This window comes from Simochromis diagramma, unplaced genomic scaffold (assembly GCF_900408965.1).
Source record: "Simochromis diagramma unplaced genomic scaffold, fSimDia1.1 OVJJ01000337.1, whole genome shotgun sequence".
Lineage (NCBI taxonomy): Eukaryota > Metazoa > Chordata > Actinopteri > Cichliformes > Cichlidae > Simochromis > Simochromis diagramma.
The window spans coordinates 1,823,113-1,849,409 of record NW_024386982.1 but is presented as its reverse complement, the minus strand read 5'-3'; the positions used below and the strand labels follow the sequence as shown (position 1 = coordinate 1,849,409).

At 40.8% G+C, this 26,297-nt stretch overlaps 1 protein-coding gene across 1 annotated transcript in view; it reads right to left on the bottom strand.

Annotated features, from left to right (window-relative positions):
- The window catches only part of astn1 (astrotactin 1), a 424,302-nt gene that overhangs the window by 299,409 nt on the left and 98,596 nt on the right, over positions 1–26,297 (bottom strand). Inside the window, exons 6-7 of the mRNA XM_040039526.1 lie at positions 3,456–3,563; positions 1,653–1,802 (exon numbers count right to left, since the gene is read on the bottom strand). Of these exons, the coding sequence (XP_039895460.1) occupies positions 1,653–1,802; positions 3,456–3,563 (258 nt within the window). The remainder of the gene's footprint in view (positions 1–1,652; positions 1,803–3,455; positions 3,564–26,297) is intronic.

Genomic DNA, 26,297 nt, shown 5'->3' with positions numbered 1-26,297 from the left:
CACAGGGAGCCACGTAGGCCTGAACGGACTCCGAGACCAGAATTATTAACGTGAGCACCAGACTTAAGAGCAGAATGAATCGCCTGTGTGCAGCTCTTTGGTCACGTTTTAAATAGAGCACTTATGTTGCGTTACTTTGTGCAAGTACATCACAAGTACAAAGAGAGATGGTGCTGGATTGCCATCCTCCAAAACCTTGGAATTTCTATATAAAAAAAAATATTATAGAGCTCTTAAATACCAGGCGCATTAGCTCTGGTGCACTATGGTAGCATGTTTAAAGGCTAGCACACTTAACATTACATTAAAATTTCACTCATTTGTGCCTATGTGCACTTTCATTGCTAGAATGGCAGTAGACTCTTGGTCTACTACTTGGTGCTTTGTGCTTAACTTTTTGGATGTTTGCCTTCAAATTTCCCGAGGTTGACTCAAACGCCCAGGATCTGATGGATAAACATCTATAATGGCAGCATAATGGCAGCAGAGGCATGACCGGTAACATGAATCCCCAGCCACTACTCGGATGGGACTCTAGGCCACAGCATCGCTCCTTGAGATAGCTTCAGATGTAATTGGGAAACCTCTCACAGGAGGCACAGATGGTAAAAGTAAATCTATTTCCAGCAAATACAATCTGAGATGATAAACGTCAGCCACCTTTCTATTCCCGACTCTCCGAGTTAGTGATAGGAAGAAAAAGTTGGCCCTGTTCTTTGTTATGTATCTTGAAAAGCAGTAGATATTGTTATCCCGCGTAACTACACAAACATCTTCAGATGATTACTTTCCCAGACGTGAAAGGCAAGGAGAAAGGTGTGACTCTATATTTTGGTACTTTTCTTTCAATATTTGAAGTCAGACACATGTGCAGCTGTTGGCATTAATAGCTTCTTTCCACAGCGGTAGAATCCAGATTTTCATCTGATTCACCGTGACATCAAATCAAGTCTGATGAGACTGTGGAGACATTTATGGAAACATCCTAAATCGATCCCAGTTTTGTAATTCAACAGGCGAATTCGCCATCTTTCATCTCTCCTTTCAAAGTTCCCTCCCTCGATGCCTCCCTGGAATTTTAATATCACTGGCAGGCCAGCGTGTACCACCGGAAAGCAGCAGCGTTTCAAATCAAATCAGACCTCTAGATGATAGATGAGCAAGCCTAGTCACAGTCTATAATATATCTGGACTGCCAGCTCACTTCAGTGACAGCTGAAAAATGCCAATGAGCCAGCAGGAGCCAACACTTGGCTCCCGTGGTGCTATTTTTTTTTTTGCAGGTACTACATTGAAATTCATTAGCGAGGTGGTTCAACATATCAGAAAGTACCAGGGGAAGCGTGATGGAGGTTTGGCTGTGGGTGGTCATTGCGACCTAGCAACGATGTGCTCCGATGCTTTGGGGGCACATCTGTTGTGCGCTGCGACATGGGAAACCCAGGCAGAGGGTGGTCGACCTGGCATTTACCTTTGTCTTCGAGAGAGCAAAGCAAATCAGCAGCTCGACCACAAAGCACAGGCACTCGGTTAGCGAGATATAGTGAGCCGAACTCCCCGGAGAGTGACGAGGAAATGCAAGCTCGGCGCTCCCTGGGGATGTGCTTGGGAAAAGGCTGCATCCACAGTCCGTGGCTGGTGTAAGGCCTTACCATCAGCAATGAGGTGCTCCGGAACATGTAAGATTACCCGGACTGAGAGGCTGCAGGAGAGGTGAGAGGAGTAAACCAGGCCAATCACGCAGCTGATGACACTGATCAGAGTCAGGGTGGTCTTATTGATGGGGCTCCGTGGGGAACCTGCTGCTAGAAAGAAATGAGAGAGGGGGGGAGGAAGAAAAAGAAAGAGTAGAGAACTGTGAAGCAGATACCACACTTTTCCCCAAGAACCCCTCCATCAATACATGCACACTATCACACAAACATGTACACACAATGGCTACACAGGGAGTCATTTTACAGTTATTTTACAAACAAGCAAAAAAAGACAAAAAACCCCAACAACATGGGCCTAAACCCATAAAAAGGTCGTTAGGATCCAAACCCTCAAGCCTCTGGGAAGTTGACACAAGGCACGGCTCAGTGGCACAGAAACACAGTTTACCTTCGAAGGGTTTTAACATCCACGCTGGAATGTGTGGAGGGAAAAAAGAGAGAGGTTGTTCTTCAAACCTTCCCTCTTTCCTCCACTTTCCTTTGCCCCCCCTCCCCCGAAAGTGAGAACTCTCCCCTTATCTCTTTTGCTTCCCCAGTGCAATGCAGAAAGTGTCAAAACTGACCCCACACCCACGCATACGTGCACATACACACAGAAAAATATCACAGTGACCTTGAATGTAGTCACGCAGGCTTTGTTTAAAGTGCCTCGTTTTTCACTAGCTGAATAACTCTAGATCCCATTGTCACTTTTAAATTACTCTGGCAGAACTTTTTCATTCAAAAAATGCCCAAGGCAATCCTTTAAACAAAAGCCAAAGTAGAAAGCTGACCTATCACAAAATGTTTAAAGCTAGTTTATTTAATCAAGTAACTTACCCAGAAACTGGATGCAGGGCAGAATTTCACCCCTTTGACTTCCCTTTCAGTTATTTTTCAGATTTTACAAAACCTCTCTTCAGCGCACATTTCTGCCTTCTATATGAAAGAGGGGAATGTCTCATTCTTCACATCCTCCTCTCAAAATTTTCTATACATGAAAAACAACTTTTGTCATGCCACATGAGTCATCCTCTGCATCTAAACAACATAGTTCTATTCTTAAAGCTCAGTCTAATTAAAGGTGTTGGCTACACTTCTGGAGGCTTTGCTGTGTTTGTGACACCTGTGCACATGACGGGGGAATAATTGGCTTGGAGGCATCGTAACAGCTTGTAACGCCTTCCGACAGCAGCTATTATTTTGAGGCCAGTGTCACATTTTTTTTACTTGAAAAAAGAAATCTTCTCTGTCTCTTTTCCACACCCCATTACTGTACATCAAAGTTGCAAGGACATGGCATGCTGACATATAAAGCATGCTGCACCACTTCACTATGACAGCATTTGCAGAGGATCCTGCTTAGAAATAATATTTGTGTGGAATATTATTTCAAAATAAGATGTTCTTTGGGTTGGGTTGCAACTAATGCCAAAATATTCTGTACTGAGGACCTCTGATCTCATCATCTTGCTTGATTTCCGTCAACAAGATTATATTCGGATGCACTGAGATCAGTTTCACATGCTCACAACCACTCTACACACACCTATGTATATACACAGCATGTGCTTCCCTTGGGAGTCAAACTGATGAGCACGTACAACACCAGAGCCATCCGCTATATGCACTGTAAAGGTGACTTGTCATGCGTCGTGGCGATGGTAATACCATCAGACGGCGAGATTAACTGTCTGTAGGTGTATGAGTCCTCCTTACCCCCTGAGCCCCACGCGCTGTTGGCATTACCATTTCTCATACCTCGACTCCGGCGGCGACTGCGGTTTGGGTCGGTGTAAAAGGCCAGCTGAGGCTCGCTGTCTGCCTCCGTCCCAGAGTCCCCGTCTGGGTTCAAGAATGTTGAACCCGCTGTTGGATTCACACAAAAAATACAAAAGAGTTCTGGACCAGTGGTGGGGAATTTGTCCTCAAGTTAGCTTCACAGAGATGGCAAGAAAAAGCCAAAACTCACGATCAACCCACTGCTGGACTTCTTCTTCTTCTATCATCTACTGATGTGTCGGCTCATTTGTAATAAAAATCAAGCTGCAACTTTGAGCACTGTGTTTTCCAGTTTTTCTTTAAAATACTGTGTTTAGTTTTTATTTTTTCCCCCCAACTGACACATTTTGAATTAGCCACATCCATGAAACAGCACATTAAAAAGAGTGCATGCTGGCTTAACTGGACTCGATCTGAATAAAATACTGATGTCACCTGTGTTAAACAATCAGAAGTGCATGCTTGAGTTTGAGACTACTGACTATTGTTTTAGCCTCTACTTTCATTTTTACTGTTGTGCAGTTTGATATTATTGGTGCTTGTCAGATATTAAGGTTTAAAAAGTACACACACGTATCAGGTGAGTTTCTAAAATTTCTAAAATCAGGTAAATCTAACTCCAGATGAACAACAACACACATCACTATTTATTTAACACGAATTAAGCCAAAATGTAGAAGCAGCATATGTGCAAATCAAATGAACTAGATGAACTGATCAGTGAGCATGAGCACCTCCATAAATGCAACATGACAGTTTTGGCCAGTTTGCAGGTATCTTAAAGAAGCAACTGTTAACGGCCATAAATCTGGAAAATCTGGTTGTGAGGCCATTTTTAAACAATTTGGAGTCATTCTACTGTGGAAAACATAATGTGGTCATTATGTACATTATTGGTGTATCCATGATGCACAAGGCTGGTTGTGTTCATGTTTCTTCCAAGGAAACATGAGGAATACATAAAAACATTTCAGCGCTTTGCCTTTTTGTGTGATTCTAAGATAGCACTACACTACAATTAAGACCCTTGGAGATGTTTTAGAGAGAACTATATGAGGAGGAACCAGTCACTTGGAAGTAATAACAGCAAACTAAAATGCTTTTAGTAGAAATCATTGAATTTGTATCACACTGTTATAATGCTAAACTTTGGTTAGCTTGACAAGATCAAATTAAGACCACTGATCAACTAGAAGCAAAAAAATTCTTTCTGCTGTTTTTTTGCTAAGGACTGCGATTTAGTGGGTGCTCCTAAGCACTACTGTCCATGGGTTTTATGGTGTGTACTTAGTATAATGTAAAATGCCAGGACCGCTCTGCATCAAAAGAGAAAAAAACTGGATGCACAAGCTTATGATTTTCTTTTTCTGACTTTGACTTTACAAAAACACAAAGCACATTTCCTCCATCAGATACAAAGATGTACTACAAACCCTTTACAGCACCCTGTTTTACTGTCTATATACACTCAATATATACTCATTTAATAAAAGTGAAGATGGCAACACTTGTAAATATCTAAAGGTGAGCTATTGTGCTCACTTCCAGCATCATGATTTTACTCTTGTATTCTTCAGTAGCTGGGAATGATTCACAAATCAATAATCCTTATTTATTTTATCCTGGGACTTTGGTTGGTCGTTGTCTGAAACAAGCTGCTTTACTTCTTCTCCCTGTACGGGCATAATCGCTTCAGGCTAACTTTATACTCGCTGTCCTGGTAAAGAAATGGTTTACCAGTAAATTAGCGGGTCTCCGGTGCTCACAAGGTGAGCTGTGTGACTTGACCGTATGAAGGGTATCACATTTATAACATCACACGCAGCCAAAAGAAGGAGAAAATGTGTGAAACAAACATCTCACTTAAAGCAGGATGTGAAAATAAATGTGTCTAAAGATAATGTAAAAAAGCCACATAAATAAGATATTACGTGTTGACTCAAGGCTCAAAGCCTGAGGGCTGAACTGTGTGACACTGTTTCCAAGTTCATTCATTTCAAAGTATACATGAAGCAGCAATGAGGCAGCAAGTAATATAAAAAACATAAACACTAAAGAAATACATGAAAACACACAACATATACTTTAGCTAGACAATCTCAACATGACTCCTGTTTTTCTGTGCTACATATTTTTCCTACACTGGAGGGAAAAACACAATCCATAAGACTTTGTCTCTACAAAGAGGAAGAGTGCCAAGTAAATGTTAAATAAAAAGAAGAATGTTCAGCTTTATCTGGGAGGATAATCCTTCTCATAACATCCAGTCATTAAAAAACTTACCCCGATTAGACTGTTATTAAAGCTAATGCTCTTAAGTATGAGGGTTGATTATACAGTAGGTGCAACACTTAAAAATAAACAAACTCTTCTCGCACAACAATATACCCACAGTGCATTTCAGCTGAGTGTTTTAGCTGAGGCATTAGCTATATTTAGGGGGCATGTATTGAAGCTTGTCTTACAAGTGTTAGCGGATTGCGAATCAAAAAGTGAGGGGGAAAATCCATCAAAGCAGCAAAGATTTGCTGCCTCAGCGGGACGTGTGAGAGTCGAAATAAAATTCATGCTAACGTTGCTCTGTGACAAGAGCTTTAAAAATCCCCAACCAAGAGGCGGTGTTTGATTAAACTGGAGACGATCCCTCAGAAACAATGGGCCAATGAAAACACAGTTGGCAGCGATGTCAATGTGGCAAACACAGAAGGACTTTTTCATGACAGCGGCTTTTCATATTGTTGGGTGTTTTTGAACAATGCGCGCAAGATATGAATGTGCAGCGTAAATATTATTGGCAGCCATGACTATCTGACAGCACAGATGTTGGCGTTTCTTACTTCAGCCTTTTTAGATGACACCATTGTTTCTGCAGTGCTTTCCACGACTGATTTAATAATGAGGAATATTCACTGCACACTTTCCCCCCAGATATGTCTGCTGGCTGGAAACAGAGTCCTCTGGAACATTATTCAGTGTGCGCAACTAAAACTCTGTGAAGACAAATTAAATCTCTATGCCCTAAAGTAGGAAGAAGGAGGTGGAAAACACAGGCATGCTTGAATTACAAGTTTCACCAAAAAATATTAATAAAATTGAAATTTAAAATAACAAAACCAGTCTACTGTGTTTTTATCATGCATGTTTTTTTGGTTGCAACATCCTCCCAGACAGTCTTGGCAACAATGTTTGCACTACAGCTGGGGGATGAATTTAACTACATAACAAGAATCCTCCATAATTCATTTTAAGAGCATCACTGCTGCTTTATTCATGTGGATATGTACATGTACTCATTTAAATGAATTATCTTATAGGCTGCTGCAAAGTTGATGAATGCCTCAACAAAGATGGAACACATCAGCGCTTCAGCACTGTCACCATGGGTGGACTTTAACTGTTACTGGCCAGTTTGAGCAGCATATTTTTAGATGTAAGAGCAAATTTACATTTAAATTAATATTAAAGACAACACAAAGGAAGTTGAAGATTTGAGTAAATGTATGTGCTTAAGCCAAAGTCAAATAGAGGCCTTTTGCTGAGGACTGATGTCACCGTGACTGGATGAGAATAAACGTGGAGATTGACAGCAGCAAAAATTAAACAAAGAAGATCACCTTACTGTTACAGCAGAACAAAGGCTAATCATATTTGGCAGTAGTGACTGCTATCTCTAGGTCAATATTGAACCATTCATTTATATATCCAGCAGAATACCAGTCACCTGACTTTGCATTGCTGAGAAGACAAAAAAGCTTGCCTACACAATTCCCAGTCTCTTAAATAAAATAAAAATGTAATAGCACTTGTGTTTTCTTAATTCTCAGTTTGGTTCCTGTTCATATTTTGCTGTTCTCTTCCCCCTGTCTCTAGTGTTTCATGTTTCCCTCCATGTGTTTGCTTCTTCCATATATTTGTCTCTTTTTTGTACTAGTTTTTGTCTTTTCTCACCTTTATTACTGTCTGCTCTGCCTTAATTGTATTCACCTGTTCATGTTAGCTTGCTCTGTTATGTCTGTATTTCTTTCTTTGTGCTCTTTATCCCATGTGTCATTTTGTTGTGCCATGGATAATCCCTCATTTGTTTTTACTTTCTGCTGTGCTTTGCTTTGTTTAGTATGTGTGTGTGTGTGTGTGTGTGTGTGTGTTGACTTTTGATTCGGTGAAATCATATTGTTCAGTAAAGCTTGCTCTTAGTTTTGCATAACTGTCTTGACAGTAAATAATAGCAGTGATAGTACAGTCTTCCTCTTTGTAGAGAGACAGTACAGTAGCATTTTGACAGCTTGTGCAGTAGCAGACAGCAGTGCCATAGTGTAGTGGTTAACACGTTTGCCAGAATACATTTGGAGAATACAAAAAGCCCAAGCAAAGACCAGGAGGAAATAAAACTCTGTGGAAGGATTCAACCCAGTATCACAGCAACTTGTGTAATAGTGTGTAATAGACAGACACGCATGCTTAATAAGTAGTGCAGTAAGCTACAGCACCAGCAGAGGGAGATGTTTAAACATTGCTAACACATTTACATGAAACTACATATCAGCCACCGAGCTTTATTGTGGCATAGACGGAGCATGGATTGTACTTGGTCACTAGCGACTTGTTGGCTTTTAATTTCTTCACTCCTCCTGCTGCTACTGCGGATCTACATGCTGTGGCAATGAAAGAAAGACTCTTTGCAACCAGTTACAGTTGCCAGTTGCCTTATGTTGTTTTGTTTTGTTGCTCCCGGTGGAGTACTGAGAAAAAGTGTTTCAGAAAAAGCCATTTCTTTATATTTTGCTAGAAAAATGGGAAATAGGCAGAGTGAGTGACTGAGCACGGTTGTACAACTCTAACAAGCTTGACTATATAATAAGAATCATTAATCCATGACTGATAGTGTTCCATTGTGTGGCTTTCTATCCGGGTATGCTTTATCCCTAGACTCCAGTTTCAGTGTGTTTGGCATCACTGTCATCCTGATAAATGAAACCATTGCCACAAACTTTCCAGACGGTATTTCATGATGGAGAAATACTTTTCTGTTTTCATAATTCCATCAGTTTGGACAGGCTAAAATGCACGACAGCACCTCCACTGTATTTTACAGATTGATACTTACGGTTGTAAATCTGCATTGACCTGCTCCGTACACATTGATGACTTGAACCACAAATTTGGATTTATCACTCAATAGGACCCGCTGACACTGATTTTCAGTGTGTAATTTGGTGTTCCCTAGACTTTCTTTCAGTCGCTTTCAGTCTTGACAGCCATTGTGACCACTTCCGAAGAAGCTTCAGTGACTTGTAGATGGGTCAACTGACGGGCCAGATACATCTCTCAGGTCCTGTGTCAGGTCTTTGCTGTATTTTCAGATACTGGTCATCTGCTGTATATTGTTTTCAGGCCTGGCACCTCTTTTTCTGTTTAATTGTCCAGTTTCCTAATTTTGTTGGTGGAAAAAAATACTATTTTCTTCCCGTCAAAACTGTGTTACCTTCGGCATTTTTCAAGATTCAGCTGAGGAAAGGGGGAAACATCATTTGTTTTTGTGACACGCCACTAGCAACAAAGACACAATTTAAAATAGTTTCTGTGCTGAATTGTCTGTTATGCATAGACACAAGTGGTTTATCTTCAGTTAGGTGCCTTTTTAATGCCTGAATGATTCATGGATGCACTTATTTTGCAAAGACTAAAGTAAGTCTGAAAATGGAATCGAAATGAACAACAGCAAATATACAATGAAGCCTAGGCAAACATGAGAAGTGGTCCCACATCCCAGACTGTGGGGTAATCAGGGTCACAAGGACCAGATGTGTATTTCAAATTCTGTCAAAAAGTAGATACAGCGCCTTGCCACATTCTGAATGTCTAAAGTTAGGAAATGTGACTTTAATTTGGGAGAGGGATAGTGTAAGTTACGGTCTAAGTCAGACAACAGTCTAAGATGAAGGAATTAACTGAGCTGAAGAACAGTGAGGCAAAAATGTCAGGGAAACCATAACGGATCCTTAAAATTAGCAAGTATTGAGGAACTGTCACATCCAGGCAGAATCAATGACAGAAACTCAGAAAGATCATTTAGGAAAAGGGAACAGTTTGATAGAATAGACTTTAATCCCCGAAGGCATTAAGAAATACATTTATGTAGTGATTTTTTTGCTGTTTCTGGGTTACAGTGATCGTGTCTATTATTGCTGTTTGTAGAATGTTCCATATTCTTTCATATTATGTAATGTATTAATTATTTGATTAACTGGGATTTAATGCATAATTAAATTCAGAAATATTAAAATATAAAGAGGGGAAAAAGTGTCCCAAGACACTGCTAAATAGCCCACAGTGTCAAGACTCCCAAAACACTTACTGTCTACATATGTAAACAGCTAGGTATAATTTTCAGCCCATTCAATAGGGAACAGCTTCTAACTTGGGCACACACAACAGACTTTATATTTATAAGGTTTTTATAAAGTGAGCAAACTCCCGTCACATCAACCTTACTAGACCATAATTTACAGTATTACAAAAAGGTTTGAATTTTCAGGTTTACAAAAACTACAAATGGAGCCTTTGAGTTACTCTCTGAACACCTGAATAGTGCACAGCTGTCAAGGACTGCTTCAGGTTTCAGAGAGAAAAGAACATAAAAGAAGTGCTGGCTAGAATGTAATAGTTCTACACTAGAGATAACTTAAAGTAGTTCAAAGTGCAACAGCATGTCTCTCTGTGAAGACGATCCAAGGCAGTTAGGAGAAAATGTACCTTACAGTGTTTGCTAGGAGTTCATGCTGACTGACCAATGGCATAGAGCTAGAATTGACTAAAAGAAAAGGATCAGAGGGTTGCAGGAAAAACATGTTGTCATGGTCCTGGGTCTTTTGGCCCAGCGTTTTAAGTTTGAGTTTATTTTGTTCATTAGGTTATCTAAGTTCATTTGGTTATTAGACTCCTTGTGTTTTCTTCCCCTATATTTAAGCTTCCCCTCATCCTTCATGTTTCATGCTGCGTGTCTTATGTTATCAAGTTTGTATTATCATGCCTAAGTGTTTCTAGTTCTTATTATTTCCCCTTCGTGTTTCCAACCATGTTAAATCTCCCCTGCTCTTCCTGAGTTTCATGTCTGTGTCTTACGCTGTCAAGTTCTGGTTGTCGTTTCTAAGTCTGCATGTTTCCTGTTTTATTTTGAAAAGGGGTCTTGTGTTCTGTGCTCATGTGGTTAGTTTTACTCTTGCCTGTGCATCATTATGTTTATCCTAGTCAGCTGTTTCCTCATGTGTCTCCACTTCCCCTAATCACCTCCTGTGTATTTAAGTCCTCTGTTTTCAGTGTGTGATTGTCAGGTCGTCTGTTGTCCACGCCATGTTTCCGATGCCATGCTTCCAAGTTTCTTGTCTAGGTTTTTCTTATTGTTTGTTTAGATTCCCCAGTTTAGGTTTGTGTTAATTTTGCTTCAGTTTTCCTTGCCCTTTGTTTGTACCTTTTCTACCAGCCTTATTAAACGGCTCACCTTTTGTTAACATTCAAGTTTTGTTCCCTGTTCCTTGGAGTCTGCATTTTGGGTCCTTTTTCAATTCATACAGTCTGCCCTCGCCAGACTGTGACACATGTGACATAAAATCATGGCCCAATGAAACTTGCTGAATGTAAAGAATGAGATTTCCATACTGGATTGTTTTGGGCCCAGGTTAACTATGACCAGCACCCTTTTAGCCTATGGTCAGCGGTCAACAGGGTGGAAACTGTGCAACTGTTGGCTGGAGACAATGAAACAAAAGGGGGAAAGGCGTGTTAGGAGTAAACGGAAGAGAAGAAAAGGCAGGAGTTGGTGATGAGATTAAGGACGTGTATATGTAGAGACTACAGCTGATAAAGGGAAAAAGCTAGCTGTGTGCAGAAGACTGGGTGGAACGCAAACAAGATCAGAAGCACTGGAGGTGGATTCAAACCATATATATGTATATGTATATGTAAAACCATATATATATGTGATATACACAGGAAGAGAATTTTAGTACAATACTATTCACATAGGAAGACTATGTGAATAGTATTGTACAGATGAAGAGCGTCAGACAGGATCATGAGTTTAAAGCTGGAAGTCGAAAAGGGTGATGTTGAGTGTTGTCTGTGCATGTGTCCCACAGTTTGGATGCCAGTTAGAAGAGAAAGAAGAATGGATGAAGAGGTAGAGAGTGACATCAGGGAGAGGAGAGCAGTGATTGGATCAGACTTCAATGGACATGTAGCAGAAGGAAACAGAAGTCATAAGGAGATCTTGGATACGTAAGATGTTAAGCAGAGAAGGACAGAATCTGAAAGAGACAGAAGACTGCAAGGTGGTGTAGCTGAGCAATATCAGGTGTCCAAGGTAGGACCAAGGATTAAATGGTGGAAGCTGAAGATGGAAGAACGTTACATAGAGTTCAGGGAGGAGTTGAGGAAGATCTTGGGTGGTAGGAAAGAGTTAGCAGCTAACTAGGAAAGTATAGCTGAGAAGCTAAGGGAACTGCCAAGAGCCTGTTTGGTTCCTCTAGACAGAGGAAAGAGGACAAAGACACTTGTTGGTGGAACGAGGAAGTACAGGAAAGAATTCAAAGGAAGAGGCTGGCAAAAATATAGTAGGACAGTCAAGGAGATGAAGACAATAGACAGGTATACATCAAAGAGAGAGGTGGCAGCGGTAAAGGAAAAGACCCTAAGTGAGTTGTATGTGAGGCTGGACACAAGAAAGGAGAAAAGAACTTATATCAGTCTGCCAAGAAAATTGACTGCGTGGGAAATAAAGTTAAGGTGGTTAAGGATAAAGATGGAAATATACTAACAAGTGAAGATAGTTCTTTTAGAAGATGGAAGGAGTACTTTGAGTAGCTGATGAATGTGGAAAATGAGACAGACAATGGATGGAGGAAAGTTAGTGAATTAGAATGTGCAGAGGATTAGTAAGGTTGAAGTGAGGGCAGCTACATGACAACGATGGGGGAGTGGAAAGGCGACTCGTCATAATGACCTATCTCTTGAGATGTCTAAAAGAGTGGGCGGTGGATTTTTTAACCAGATTGCTTAACCTAATGTTGCAGAGTGAGAGGAGGCCTGAGGAACGGAGACGACGTGCACTGATGTTCAAGAATAAAGGTGCTGTGCAGAGCTGTTTTGTAGTCTAGTCAAAACGTTTATGAAGGTTCTCAGTCATCCAGGTCATCGTAGTCTAAGGAGCTTGGAAAGAAAAGCGTCTCGACTTCTTAGGTTGCTTGAAGACGTTTCACCTCTCATCCGAGAAGCTTCTTCAATTCTAGGGTAAATGGACCGCAGATGGACTCAGCGGACTCTTTCGAGGATGCCAGTGTTCACATTTTGGACAGAGAAGACAGATGGTTTGAAAGAGGAGTGAAATAAGCCATTTATGTTCACTGTGAGCGACCATCTTTGAACAGAGGCGGTGGTTTACGACACCAACTGTCTGCCATCTATAATCCAGTTTTGAGTTCCCTTCCCAGACGCCTGAACGCCCACTCACACCCTGGGCCATCTGACCTCAGGAAATCACATGATAGGGTGGAGCCAGGTTTCACAATGAGCTCACCCGAAACCCTGGCTGATTGTGACCCACGCCCGCTTTCACACCTTGGCTCTTGTGATTAGGTAGAGGATCATCAGGGGGTCCTTTTGTCCCTCTTTGGGAGGAAACTCCCATGGGGTTTAATTCTGGGACTCTCCACCATTTTACTTCTCGGATGAGAGGTGAAACGTCTTCAAGCAATCTAAGAACAGTGGAGACAGTGGAGATTATTGTGGACTTCAGGAAGCACACAGCCCCACTCCCCCCCATCATCCTGACTGACACCCCCATCACCTCTGTGGACTCATTCCGCTTCCTGGGTACCACCATCACCCAGGACCTGAAGTGGGAGCCCACCATCACCTCCGTCATTAAGAAAGCCCAGCAGAGGATGTACTTCCTGAGGCAGCTGAAGAAATTCAACCTGCCAACACGGACGATGATGCAGTTCTACACTGCAATCATCGAGTCCATCCTCACCTCCTCCATCACCGTGTGGTACGCTGGAGCCACTATCAGGGACAAACAGAGACTGCAGCGTGTTGTGCGCTCTGCTGAGAAGGTGATTGGCTGCAGACTCCCATCTTTGCAGGACCTGTACACCTCCAGGACATTGCGGCGTGCAGCTCGGATCTCAGCTGACCCTTCTCACCCTGGACACAGTCTGTTTGACCTGCTACCCTCAGGCAGGAGGCTCCGGTCCATTCGCACCAGAACCTCTCGCCATAAGAACAGTTTCTTCCCCTCTGCTGTTGGACACATGAACAATAACCATATGACTGTCCCCGCCACTATCACATGACCCTACGCTGTGTCACTGCATCATTCCATGTTTGGCACTGATCACCACCTGCACTCATGTATATATCTTTCTACGTAGCACTCTTAATTCTTATTCTCATGTATATATCTCATGTATATCTCATGCACATATCTTTCTACGTAGCACTTTTAATTCTTATTCCTACTTTTATTTTTTCATGTCTATTTAAGTGCTATTTATGACACTATGTTTGCACTGAAGCACCGCAGCAATTTCCTAATGTTGTAAACCTGCTCAACATTTGGCAATAAACCCCTTTCTGATTCTGATTCTGATTCTGATTCTGAAGAAGTCCAGACGCTTTTCTTTCTAAGCTCCTTAGACTAGTCTAGTCAAAGTCCGGCCTGTAATCCAGGATAGACTGACCTTAAACAGGCAATTCACGCTTGAAAACTTTCTAATGTAGCTGAAGTAAAACAATTCTGGAAAGAAGAGTGAGCAAAAATTCCTCTGCCATGATGTGAAAGACTTATTGGCAGTTAGAACTTCTTGGAACGAAGAATTGCTTGATTACAGTTCTTGGTGCACAACAGTTCTTAGCTTTAGGGGACAAAAATGAAAAAAGGGGGTAAATATTTTTTCACAGCACTGTACATTTGTTAAAAAGATGCTGCTTAAAATGTAACAGTGTGACTCGCAGTGGAGAAAAAAAGCAACTCCTGAAGAAGACTCATCCTTGCACAGCAGGCAACTTTATATCTTAAAACTGAGCTGAAGGTGTAGTGCTTAACACTGCTACAAACACAAGTTAGACTGCTTTAAATGTTCACTGCAGGATGTTCACCCACAACCCAGCATGCACAGCAGAGACAAGTACCTCTTATAAACCAAAATGATATCCAGTGCTAGAATCAGGCAGCTGAGAGAATAATGGCACCAGAATGACAATCTGCCCTGACAGAGGAAGTGGACAAAAACAAGCATATCCAGACGATAATAATATCACTGCATTTGGAACAAGAGTGCTCATCTCAAGAATAGCTGCTATGAAAATAACTATTTGCAACAACAATACAACCTATACAACCTTTTACCAGTCCACATATAATTTGTTTTTCCTAAAGGAAGAAGCAAAATCATGATATTTGAGCAAGATCTGCCCAAATGTAATATCCAAAGAATACTAAATCTTGCTTTCTGCTCTAGAAATCCTTTTTTTTTTAAAAATTACTTATTAAAAAAATTAGGGCAATTATAGATGTGTGTTTTTAGTTACGTGAAACCACCCCCCAAAAATACGACTCCAAATTAAAATCTTTCCAAACCTTTCCAAAAGAAAAGCTAACAAGAAGCTAACCAAAAAGTTTACAGCTCCCAACATAGATGACTTATTATTATAAAATAAAAAAAAATGAATTCCTAACTATGATGCAGTGTTGCAAAAGCACTGTTCAGTAGAATGACAACTATATAAGGAAAATAAGGATGTTGCAGGAGAGCAAATGCAGTGGATCCTATAATATATTAATAACAAGGGAGAAAAAAGTGATATTTGAAGGCATTGCAGTACCAAGGCACAGCTGCTAGCCTGTGGCTAACCCTCTGTACTTTTGTTATTGCCACAGTAACTTGGCAGGCAGTGTTAAAATAATAACTGGCAAACACACACACACACTTACATCCGTACAATTAAAATGGCAAATTCTACATTCAATTAACACTTACAAATTTACAATGAAGTAATTTGCATGCATTGAGAGTTTGCCTGTTATACCAAATAAACTGAAGCTACAGAAATAGATTCATTTATTTATGCATTTATGTATTTTGTGTAGCAGATTTAATTTGGTATAGTCTGACCATCCTACCTGTGTTGGAACATTTGAGATTTTAAGACACTACTAAACATTTCAGCAGCAAAAACAATCAAACCTAAACCCCGCGAAACCTTTATATGAGATCCTAGTCCCCAAAGAGCATAGACTAATGATTTAGCAGCTTCTTCTGCCCTTTTGTTGTAATTTAGTGGTGGCAATTTGATAAGATTCTACAGCACAGTATGTGACAAGATAGTTTTTGTTAACTAGTAACCAAATGCAGCAAACAAAACAACAACAACAACAAAATAAATAAATAAATAAATAAACGCCATTCCATTAGATGCTTGTGTCTGTCGAGCAGATCGTGTCAGGCCAAACAGCTTTCATATCAAAAAATGTTTGACTAAGTTATACTTTCAATGTCACAATGATACCTCACTATTAATATCTGACATGTTATATGACAGGCTTTTAATTTAAGTCTCAAAATAACAATAATGAATGTCTCTATATAGGGCATTTGCGGGTCTTACTATTTTCCTCTATCTTTCAGTCTCCATCTGTGAAATATTTGGAATCCGGTCTTTAAGTCTGACATCACTAGCCATGTCTGGGCCCAAACTCAGCTGCAGGTCCCAAAGTCAAATGATCCCTGCAGCATCACTGAGAGTTAAAAACTGGTCTAAATTCTTTCATCTGTAATAAAATGATCAGTGTTCTGCTCTACCAGGTGTAACAATTAAGTTTAACATCCAGGCATCCATGAAAACAGAATTTATTATATTTAACGGAGTTAGAAGTTAACAGGGAGTTAGCTCATTAGCTTCCATCTAAATATAATACACCATGTACTGACTGAGGGATTTATGAAACAAATTCAAATGTACAGCTCTTCCAACATAAATGAAGACAGGAAAGTAAACAGCAGCGATGTTTGTAGGGTTACTGAGGTTGGGCTAGCTGGTATATAATGATATGCTACGTGATCGCTAGCGTGACAAAGCTATGTTAGCAAAATATAAACAGTAAAGCTGGAGGACGAACGCTAACGAACTGAGTTTTTTCCACTCAATAAAAGTTAACGTGAGGGTTCCTAATGCTTAGGGGCAAATGCAATCGCATGGCAGGATGCTGTAAACGGACCAAACCTCAGTCAGGAGAACAACTGAGATGATCCATCCACAATATACTGCTGCATGGGCTGGGCTGTAGTTACAGCGTAAGGGCTTAAAAACCGAGCTTTAAAATGATAGCGGTAATAAAAACCGGTCTTTAAGTGATTCATCACGTCATCACTTAAAGACCGGATAGCCTATAGGCCTGGGAAAATCATTTTCTTTAGTATAATAACAGGATTTGCCCAGAACTAAATCCACCATTGTACAATCAACAGTTGGTCATCAAGGCTGATAACCCATAGATGTATTCAGATGTAAACAAGAAGCACTCTGTAAGAATCAGGCTCATTAGCTTTTCTAGTGTTTGAATGCAACAGCATCATTGTTATCATTAGCCCTATCAGTGCTTTCACTGTCAAATCAAATGGCCTAAACAGCTAGACTAAGTCAAGCAATGCCATCCAATAAAAAGATACTGTCAAAATACTCATGTCTGTTATTATCCCCACGTTTGCCCTGTTATCCTGTGGGTAAGAGACAATGCTGAGGGCAAGCCTCGTTATGTATGCAGAAGTACAATAACTTTAATGAAACATTAACCTTATCCAACAATTTAGACAACATTAACTTAATTATGGTGTATGGTCCATCGCTAATTAGGAATAAATTATGCACCCACTCAGCAATAATAATCATGAAATACTGATGGGGGCCGCAGGCCTGGGCCCACTCCTTTCACTCACTCTGACATTCTTTTCTCCCATTTGGCAAATCTGGCACTTTTAGTTGCTGCAGAAGTAACTCTGGAGTCCATTAAATGTGCTGACATATGGAGTGAAGGGAGACACTGGGGCATCTTCAGCAAAAATTGAATGAGTCCTTACCTTACCTGCCTTGCACATGCACCGAAGTTATCCACTGAGGACAACAATAGCTCTGTCTGTGCATATTTTATGACAAAGATGAAAATAGTTGACTAGAAACACCAACAACAGCGACTCAAAACTGCATGAAGCACATCTAATTGCCTGCTTAGACAGCCTCATTCCTATGCAGCTGGCTTTGGAGAATACTAATCTCTACCTGGAAGCACTAAAATTTTAAAATTGTGTATGTGTGTATGTATGTGTGTGTTTTGAGTGTATTAGGAAGCAGCAAATCCTTCTATTTCTTTACTAAGCTGATATTACCAATGCTGATACAACAAATATAATGTATGCAAATGGATTTTTCATTTCTTTACTTCATGCTTGCATATTCTTTTAGCTTTGCAACTAAAATGATCAGAATTAGTCCTTTCTTTTCTTTGTAGGAGCATTAAGTTCTGGTGTCAGTAGACAGGCTGACTCTGAATAAAGCAGAAGATCAGTAGATGATCAGTGGGAGAAAAGCTGACTATTTGAGATACATCAAAGATCTAGAGGGGTTAGGTCCATCTTTTGCCACAAAACACACTTTGAATATGTACATAGAACTCCAAAAATGTTAACATTACTTAGAAGTTAGGTCTCCAGCCCCTGCAGGGCTTAAACAAAAATAAAAACCATTCACAGTCACACCTACAGCCAATTTAGCCCTATTAATTTAGCTCATGCATTTCTGCGACAGAATGACTATGAAAGGAAGCTGAAGTACCTTCAGAGAGCCGAAGCAAGCAATGGGAGAGCATACAAACACCACAGAGAAAGACCTGGGTCGGCTGGTGTATTCAAATCCAAGATCTTGTTGTTGTGAGGCTTCAGTGCTAACATCAAACTGTGCATGGATAATAACTCCTCATTAAAAACTTAGACAGTCACCGGTCACTTTAATATTTATATCTTGCTATTACTAGGTTTTAGCCCCTTTGCTTTAAATCTTTGCACAGTCCTTAGAGAGAGAGTTTGGTCCACGGTGACATGATAGCATCACACAACTGCTGCAGATTTTTCTGCTACACATTCATCATGTGAATGTTTCATTCAACCAAATCCCAACCGTGCACTGTTGGACTGAGATCTACTGACTGTAAAGACCATTTGAGTACAGTGAACTTATGTTCAAGACACCAGTTAGAGTTGATTTGAGCTTTGTCACATGGCAGCTGGGCACACTGCAGTCATAAAGGGATAAACAACAGCAACAATACCCATGTAGCCTGTGTCATTTAAATTATGGTCATATGTCACTAAGAGGCCCATGGTGTGCACAACTCAGCAGAAATTGAGACTCATCAGAACAGGCAACATTTTTCCAATCTTCTGTTGAAACAGCACAGAAATAACCCTTCTGTGAGTGTTGAATGACCTGGTGCTGGCAGGTCTGCTTCCCTCATGCTTTTGGACTACAGCATTTGGCACTGTAGATTGTAGCATTTTTCTGACACGGCTTAAATTACGTGCAGGTATTAAAGATACGACCACTGGCTCCAGTCATATCTATCAGATAGGAGTTTTTCTCTCCATTTAGGGCAGTATTCATCATCCGTGTTACCACTTGTGGGGGACCTCAGGGTTCACTTTTGGGGCCCATTCTGCTCTCTTTCTATATGCTTCCTTTTCGGTCCATTTTTAAAAAAAGACAACATCGCCTTTCATTGCTTTGCAGTTGACCTCAAGATAGAGTTGCCTATACAAACCAACAGCCATATTTTATTCAGGCATATTTTATTCAGAGCTGTACAATCATGAGTGGATATAAACTTAACTGAATAAAAGTAAAACACAATTTTCATTTGAGCGACCCAACCTGTTAGATGGATATGACAGCACCACTGGTCTTTTTACCCACTTACTGTCATATGATTGCAAGGAACCTTGACTGAACCGTGACTTTTGGCAGTTCTTTATAATGTGATAAACAGATTAGCTCTGTTGTTAAGTTTCTTTTATTACCTCTTGTCTAGAGCATTATAACTCTTTATATGTTAGCTCTGATTAGAGCTTCAAAATGCAGCAGCTCGCCTTTTGATGGTAAAGAAACAGTGTGATCACACTAAACCTACACTGACCTCCTTACACTGGGTTCCACTCCATTTCAGGATCCATTTTAAATATATATTAATTGATTATAAGAGTCTCAATGGTTTGGTACCACCTTACTTAACAGACCTTTTGAAAACCTATATTCCTACAGTACCAGAGCCCACAGTCCACAAACCACTGGGTTTGAGTGGCACTGGGTGTGGACTTTTGCTGCTGAAGCTCATCTACTCCAACTTTCAGTGTGTTGTGCATTTAGAGATGCTTTTCTGCATAGGAGTGGATATTTAAGTTACTGATCCTATCAGCTTGAAGCAGTCTGTCCATTCTGCTCTGGTATCAACAAGGCACATTTACTCACTGGATAGTTTCTATTTTTTGGACCATATTCTTGGACCTAAACTCTAGAGTTGGTTGTGGTAGAAAATTTCACTAGAATAGCCATTTTACTCAGACCAGCCCATCTGGCACAACCACCATGTTTATAATTTATATTAAATACTTTAAAAAAATGAATTCTAAAAGTGCCCCAGGAATCTTTATGCTTTTATTGAATTGTTTGGCCCTACTGATGAGCAGCTGTTTGGAGTAATTTTTAGAACCATGTAGCACTACTTTTTTTATATATTTTTTTCTGCTGGAGTGTACTTCCTGTTGCAATGGAGTTTTTCCTTCCCACTGTTGCCAAGTGCTTGCTCACAGGGTGTTGGGTGATTGTGGGGGTATCTTACATTATCTTTAACTTATAAATGTAAATCCCCTTGAGGTGAAAGTTGTTGTGAATTGGCAGTATATAAATGAAACAGAATTTAACTGAATTGAATTCAACTGGAAAGCTGCAGGTTATGGCTGTGAGGGAAGAGTAACAGAAGTCTCATACTAAACCAAATATTAAGTGAGTATACAAATCCCTACAGCCTCATGTATACCCAAGAATCTTTTTGTTTTGAACTTTCTACCTTCAGTGTTTTCATTGTCCAAGCACCTTCTAACTGGTCAAATGTTTATTGCAAATTTGATCAAATCCATTGACTCCTGCAATTCAACAAAACTGACATACAGTCATAGTACCAGTATGCATGAAGAGTCTGTTTTTGACACAGACCTGCTGCTAGCCTGGACCTGTCCTGAGGCATATTTACTCTTTCACCATTTTTGTCACAAAGCTGCAAAGCATAAGTCTGAAAGTAAACATTTTTTGTTTGCAGTTCATTGCAACCATGTTACAGGAATTTTGGCCACTGGAGTTTCAACATCCCAACACTGCCTTCTGGAGCTTCTAGCAGTGTTGTATGCCACTCTGTGTTGGGTGGTGGGCATTTATTCTTTGTTTTAACTGTATTATTGATAAAAGGACTTGCTTAAATATTATTCTTTTTTTCTATTTTGCTTTTCGGCTTTAGGCAGTTGTTTGCCAAAGCCATGGTGGAAGCAGGTGAGTCCAAATCAGTCAAGGTAAAACCATGATAGGAAAACAGGACAAGACCAATTTGTTTCTTCTTTAACAATTAGAAATCAAGGTGTCCCGAGAGCCATGTTGGGTTGCCAGGCAATGAATTATTATGATTATCTTCCAGGATAAATAAATAGAAGTGACTGCAAGTACATGCACATGTGAACATTTTTGTTTATGTTCCTCTGTTGTATCTTTTTATTTCCAATCCTTCCTCACTGTTTGGAAAAGATTTCTGGATTACTTTGTGTGGCTAAAAATGGGTATTTCTGGAGATTAATTTGCATCAACGAACATTACAGAATTGTTTTTAATTGGACTGAGAATAAAGCACTTTGCAGTCGAGTGTGGAAGAAAGTGAGTTATGGTCTGAGGTTAACAGATTTAAGATTAAGATTTTCAAAATGACATTTTAAAAATGTCGCTGCCTTCTTCTCTTGTTTATGATAATGGGATAATGTCTCTCAGTTTCATCAACCGTATCCTCTCTCTCTCTCTGCATTTCCAATATTCTTTTGTCTGTTATTACACAGGACAATATCACAGCTTGTCCAGGCACAGGTGAACATGGGAGGCATGGGTGTTTGTGCTGACGATGTGAGTGCAAAATTAAAAAATAAATAAATGTATGGTAGAAAAAGACAATAATAAGAGAGATCTGCATCGTTCTGAGATTTCACACGCTCCTGCTAACTTTGTTTTATTTATTGTTCACAGTCCAATAATCTCCCAGGAAATGTTTATATCTATGACTCATTTTATGCCTCTTGTTTTCCAATGCTACTTTTATAACACTGCTGTATTCTGTACTCTATTATTGATAACTTTTGTCCAACTAGGTGAAAATGTCTCAAGGTCCTCTAGAGTTTTCCAAAGGGCATTCATGATGTTGTCAATGATTAAACCTGTGGTGGCATTCAGTGACTCACTATGAATTCTTGTGAATACTAGAATAGTGAGAGATAAACATTTAGAGAGAAAAGATATCCACAGCAGGGAACTGAGCACACAGTGCTGCAATGACTTGAACACATAATGCCTCATTGTCAGACCTCATTTTTACTGAAGGATAAATCTGGCATTTGCACTACCAGTCAAAAGTTTGGACTCACTTTCTCATTTCATAATTTTTCATTATTTTCATGAGTATTTACATTGTAGGCATCAAAACTATGAATGAACACATAAGGAATTATATAGTAAACAAAAAAGTGTGCAATAACTCAAAACATGTTTTAGATTTTACATTCTTCAAAATAGCCACCCTCTGCTTTCATTACTGCTTTGCACACTCTTGGCTTTTGACTACCACATGAAGCTCGATGAGCTTCTTGGTCAAATAGGTCGTACACAGCATGGAGGTGTGTTTGGGGTCATTGTCCTGTTGAAAGATAAATGATGGTCTAAGTAAATGCAAACCAGATGGGATGGCATGCCGCTGCAGGATGCTACCGCAGCCATGCTGGTTTAGTGTGTCTTCAATTTTGAATAAATCCCCAACAGTGTCACCAGCAGCTGGTAGAGATGTGTCTGTTATTGGAACATTTATTTGGGCTCTGATTCAAGGTGATGTTAACTTGCGATTTCTGAGGCTGGGGACTCGGATGAATTTATCCTCAGCAGCAGAGGTGACTCTTGGTCTTCCTTTCCTGGGGTGGTCCTCGTGTGAGCCGTTTCGTTGTAGCACTTGATGGTTTTGGCGCTATACTTGAGGACACATTCAACGTTTTAGCAATTTTACGGACTGACTGACGTTCAGTTCAGGTAAAAATGGACTGTCATTACTCTTTACTTAGCTGATTGGTTCTTACCATAAAATTAATTCTAACAGTTCTCAAATAAGGCTGTCAGCTGTGTACCAACCTGATTTCTGCACAGCACAACTGATGGTCACAACCCCATTAAGAAGGCAAGAAATTCCACAAATGAAAAGCCACACCTGTGAAGTGAAACCATTTCAGGTGACTACATCATGAACATCACTGAGAGAAGGCCAAGGGTTTGCAGCGCTGTCAACAAAGCAAAGGGTGGCTACCTTTTAGGAATATAAAACATAGAACATATTTAGAGTTATTTATCCATTTTTTTCTTTGCTACATAATTGCATATATCTTCCTCCATATGTTTGATGTCTTCAGTATGTGTATACAATGTAGAAAGTAGTAAAAAATAAAGAAAAAACTATCAAATTAGAAGGTGTGCCCAAACCTTTGACTGGTAGTGTGAATATATAACTCAATCCCCCACATATGGATGCTGGAGTGCCTAGATCAGGGGTCCCCAATCCCAGTCCATGAGGGCCCTGCAGGTTTTAGATCTCACCCTGGGTCAACACACCTGAATCACATGATTAGTTCATTACCAGGCCTCTGGAGAACTTCAAGACATGTTGAGAAGGTCATTTATCCATTTAAATCAGCTGTGTTGGATCAAGGACACATCTAAACTCAATAGAAATGTGTTGAACAACACTAGAGGCAGGACTTTAAGCCAGTAGCACAAGTCACCATTAAGTCTGCCAAGTGGTCTGTCCCCACTGCTAGTCAGAAGTCAGAAATGAGGGGATTGCACTACCAGAAGGCAACATTGCAGACATCGAGGACAGCTACATGTATCAATCCCACAGCCAGATGGAAACCACGAAGAGGTCACTAGGAAAGCCACAACCACCAAATACCTGCAAAGAGTCAGGCAAGTGCTGAGGAATCAGCTGAATAGAAAGAACAAGATCTGGGCAATCTTCACCTACGCCCTTCCACTGAACAGGTACCCTGCTGGGATTATAAACTGGCCAACGGAGGAGACAGAAGCCACTGACATCAAGGCAAGAAAGCTCCTTACCATGCATGGAGGGGTTCACCCCAAATCTAGCACCCTGAGACTGGACACTAAGTGAAAGGAAAGGAGGCAGAGGAGTGGTGAGTGTCAGAACCACTGCCCAGGATAAGACAACAAACATCAATCAGTACATTAGGAAGATGGCTAAAACTGACTGTGTGATTGCTGAATACCTCAGGCAGCAGGAACCCAAGAAAGAGGAGCAAGGAGAAAAACCATCATTGACGGAGATAGAGGAAGTGGCTAACATCCAAAACCAGTGGCTGGACAAAGCTGGAGTAAGTGTATACTTCTTCCCACTCCCTTTCAACATGTAAATTAATCAGAATGGTTTTTTGTATGTAATTTGTATAGTATTTTTTTTCTCTCTTATTTCTTTTCTAAATGTACTTGTATATTGTTCACATGTTGAAATAAATTACCAAATTACCAAAAATTACCAAAATTACCAAAGCTGGACTGAAGGACAGCACAGAGGCACTAATCATGGCAGCACAGGAATGAGCTCTGAGCACAAGATCCATAGAAGTTGGGGTCTACCACACCAGGCAAGACCCCAGGTGCAGGCTGTGTAAAGATGCTCCTGAGACACTCCAGCACATAACAGCAGGGTGCAAGATGCTAGCAGGCAGGGCATACATGGAACGCCATAACCAAGTAGCTGGCATAGTGTACAGGATCTGTGTCGAGTATGGCCTGGAAGTCACGAGGTCAAAACGGGACATGGCCCTCAAGGTGGTCAAGAATGACTGAGCAAAGATCCTGTGATACTTCCAGATACAGCCAGACAAACTGGTGATGGGTAACCAACCGGGTATAGTAGTGGTGGACAAGCAGAGGAAAACGGCTGTAGTGATAGATGTAGCTATACCGAATGACGGCGGTATCGGGAAGAAGGAACATGAGAAGCTGGAGAAGTGCCAATGGCTGAGAGAAGAACCTGAGAAGCATTCGGAGCACTCAGTGCAGTGACCTCCAAGGTAGGCGAGTGGCTCCAGCAGATCCCAGGAACAACATACGAGATCGCTGTCCAGAAGAGCGCAGTCCTAGAAACAGCAAAGATACTGGGCAGGACCCTCACGCTCCCAGGCCTCTATACAGGGAGTGCAGAATTATTAGGCAAATGAGTATTTTGTCCACATCATCCTCTTCATGCATGTTGTCTTACTCCAAGCTGTATAGACTCGAAAGCCTACTACCAATTAAGCATATTAAGTGATGTGCATCTCTGTAATGAGAAGGGGTGTGGTCTAATGACATCAACACCCTATATCAGGTGTGCATAATTATTAGGCAACGTCCTTTCCTTTGGCAAAATGGGTCAAAAGAAGGACTTGACAGGCTCAGAAAAGTCAAAAATAGTGAGATATCTTGCAGAGGGATGCAGCAGTCTCAAAATTGCAAAGCTTCTGAAGCGTGATCATCGAACAATCAAGCGTTTCATTCAAAATAGTCAACAGGGTCGCAAGAAGCGTGTGGAAAAACCAAGGCGCAAAATAACTGCCCATGAACTGAGAAAAGTCAAGCGTGCAGCTGCCAAGATGCCACTTGCCACCAGTTTGGCCATATTTCAGAGCTGCAACATCACTGGAGTGCCCAAAAGCACAAGGTGTGCAATACTCAGAGACATGGCCAAGGTAAGAAAGGCTGAAAGACGACCACCACTGAACAAGACACACAAGCTGAAACGTCAAGACTGGGCCAAGAAATATCTCAAGACTGGTTTTTCTAAGGTTTTATGGACTGATGAAATGAGAGTGAGTCTTGATGGGCCAGATGGATGGGCCCGTGGCTGGATTGGTAAAGGGCAGAGAGCTCCAGTCCGACTCAGACGCCAGCAAGGTGGAGGTGGAGTACTGGTTTGGGCTGGTATCATCAAAGATGAGCTTGTGGGGCCTTTTCGGGTTGAGGATGGAGTCAAGCTCAACTCCCAGTCCTACTGCCAGTTTCTGGAAGACACCTTCTTCAAGCAGTGGTACAGGAAGAAGTCTGCATCCTTCAAGAAAAACATGATTTTCATGCAGGACAATGCTCCATCACACGCGTCCAAGTACTCCACAGCGTGGCTGGCAAGAAAGGGTACAAAAGAAGAAAAACTAATGACATGGCCTCCTTGTTCACCTGATCTGAACCCCATTGAGAACCTGTGGTCCATCATCAAATGTGAGATTTACAAGGAGGGAAAACAGTACACCTCTCTGAACAGTGTCTGGGAGGCTGTGGTTGCTGCTGCACGCAATGTTGATGGTGAACAGATCAAAACACTGACAGAATCCATGGATGGCAGGCTTTCAGCTGTGATATTAATGAGTTTTTTGGGTT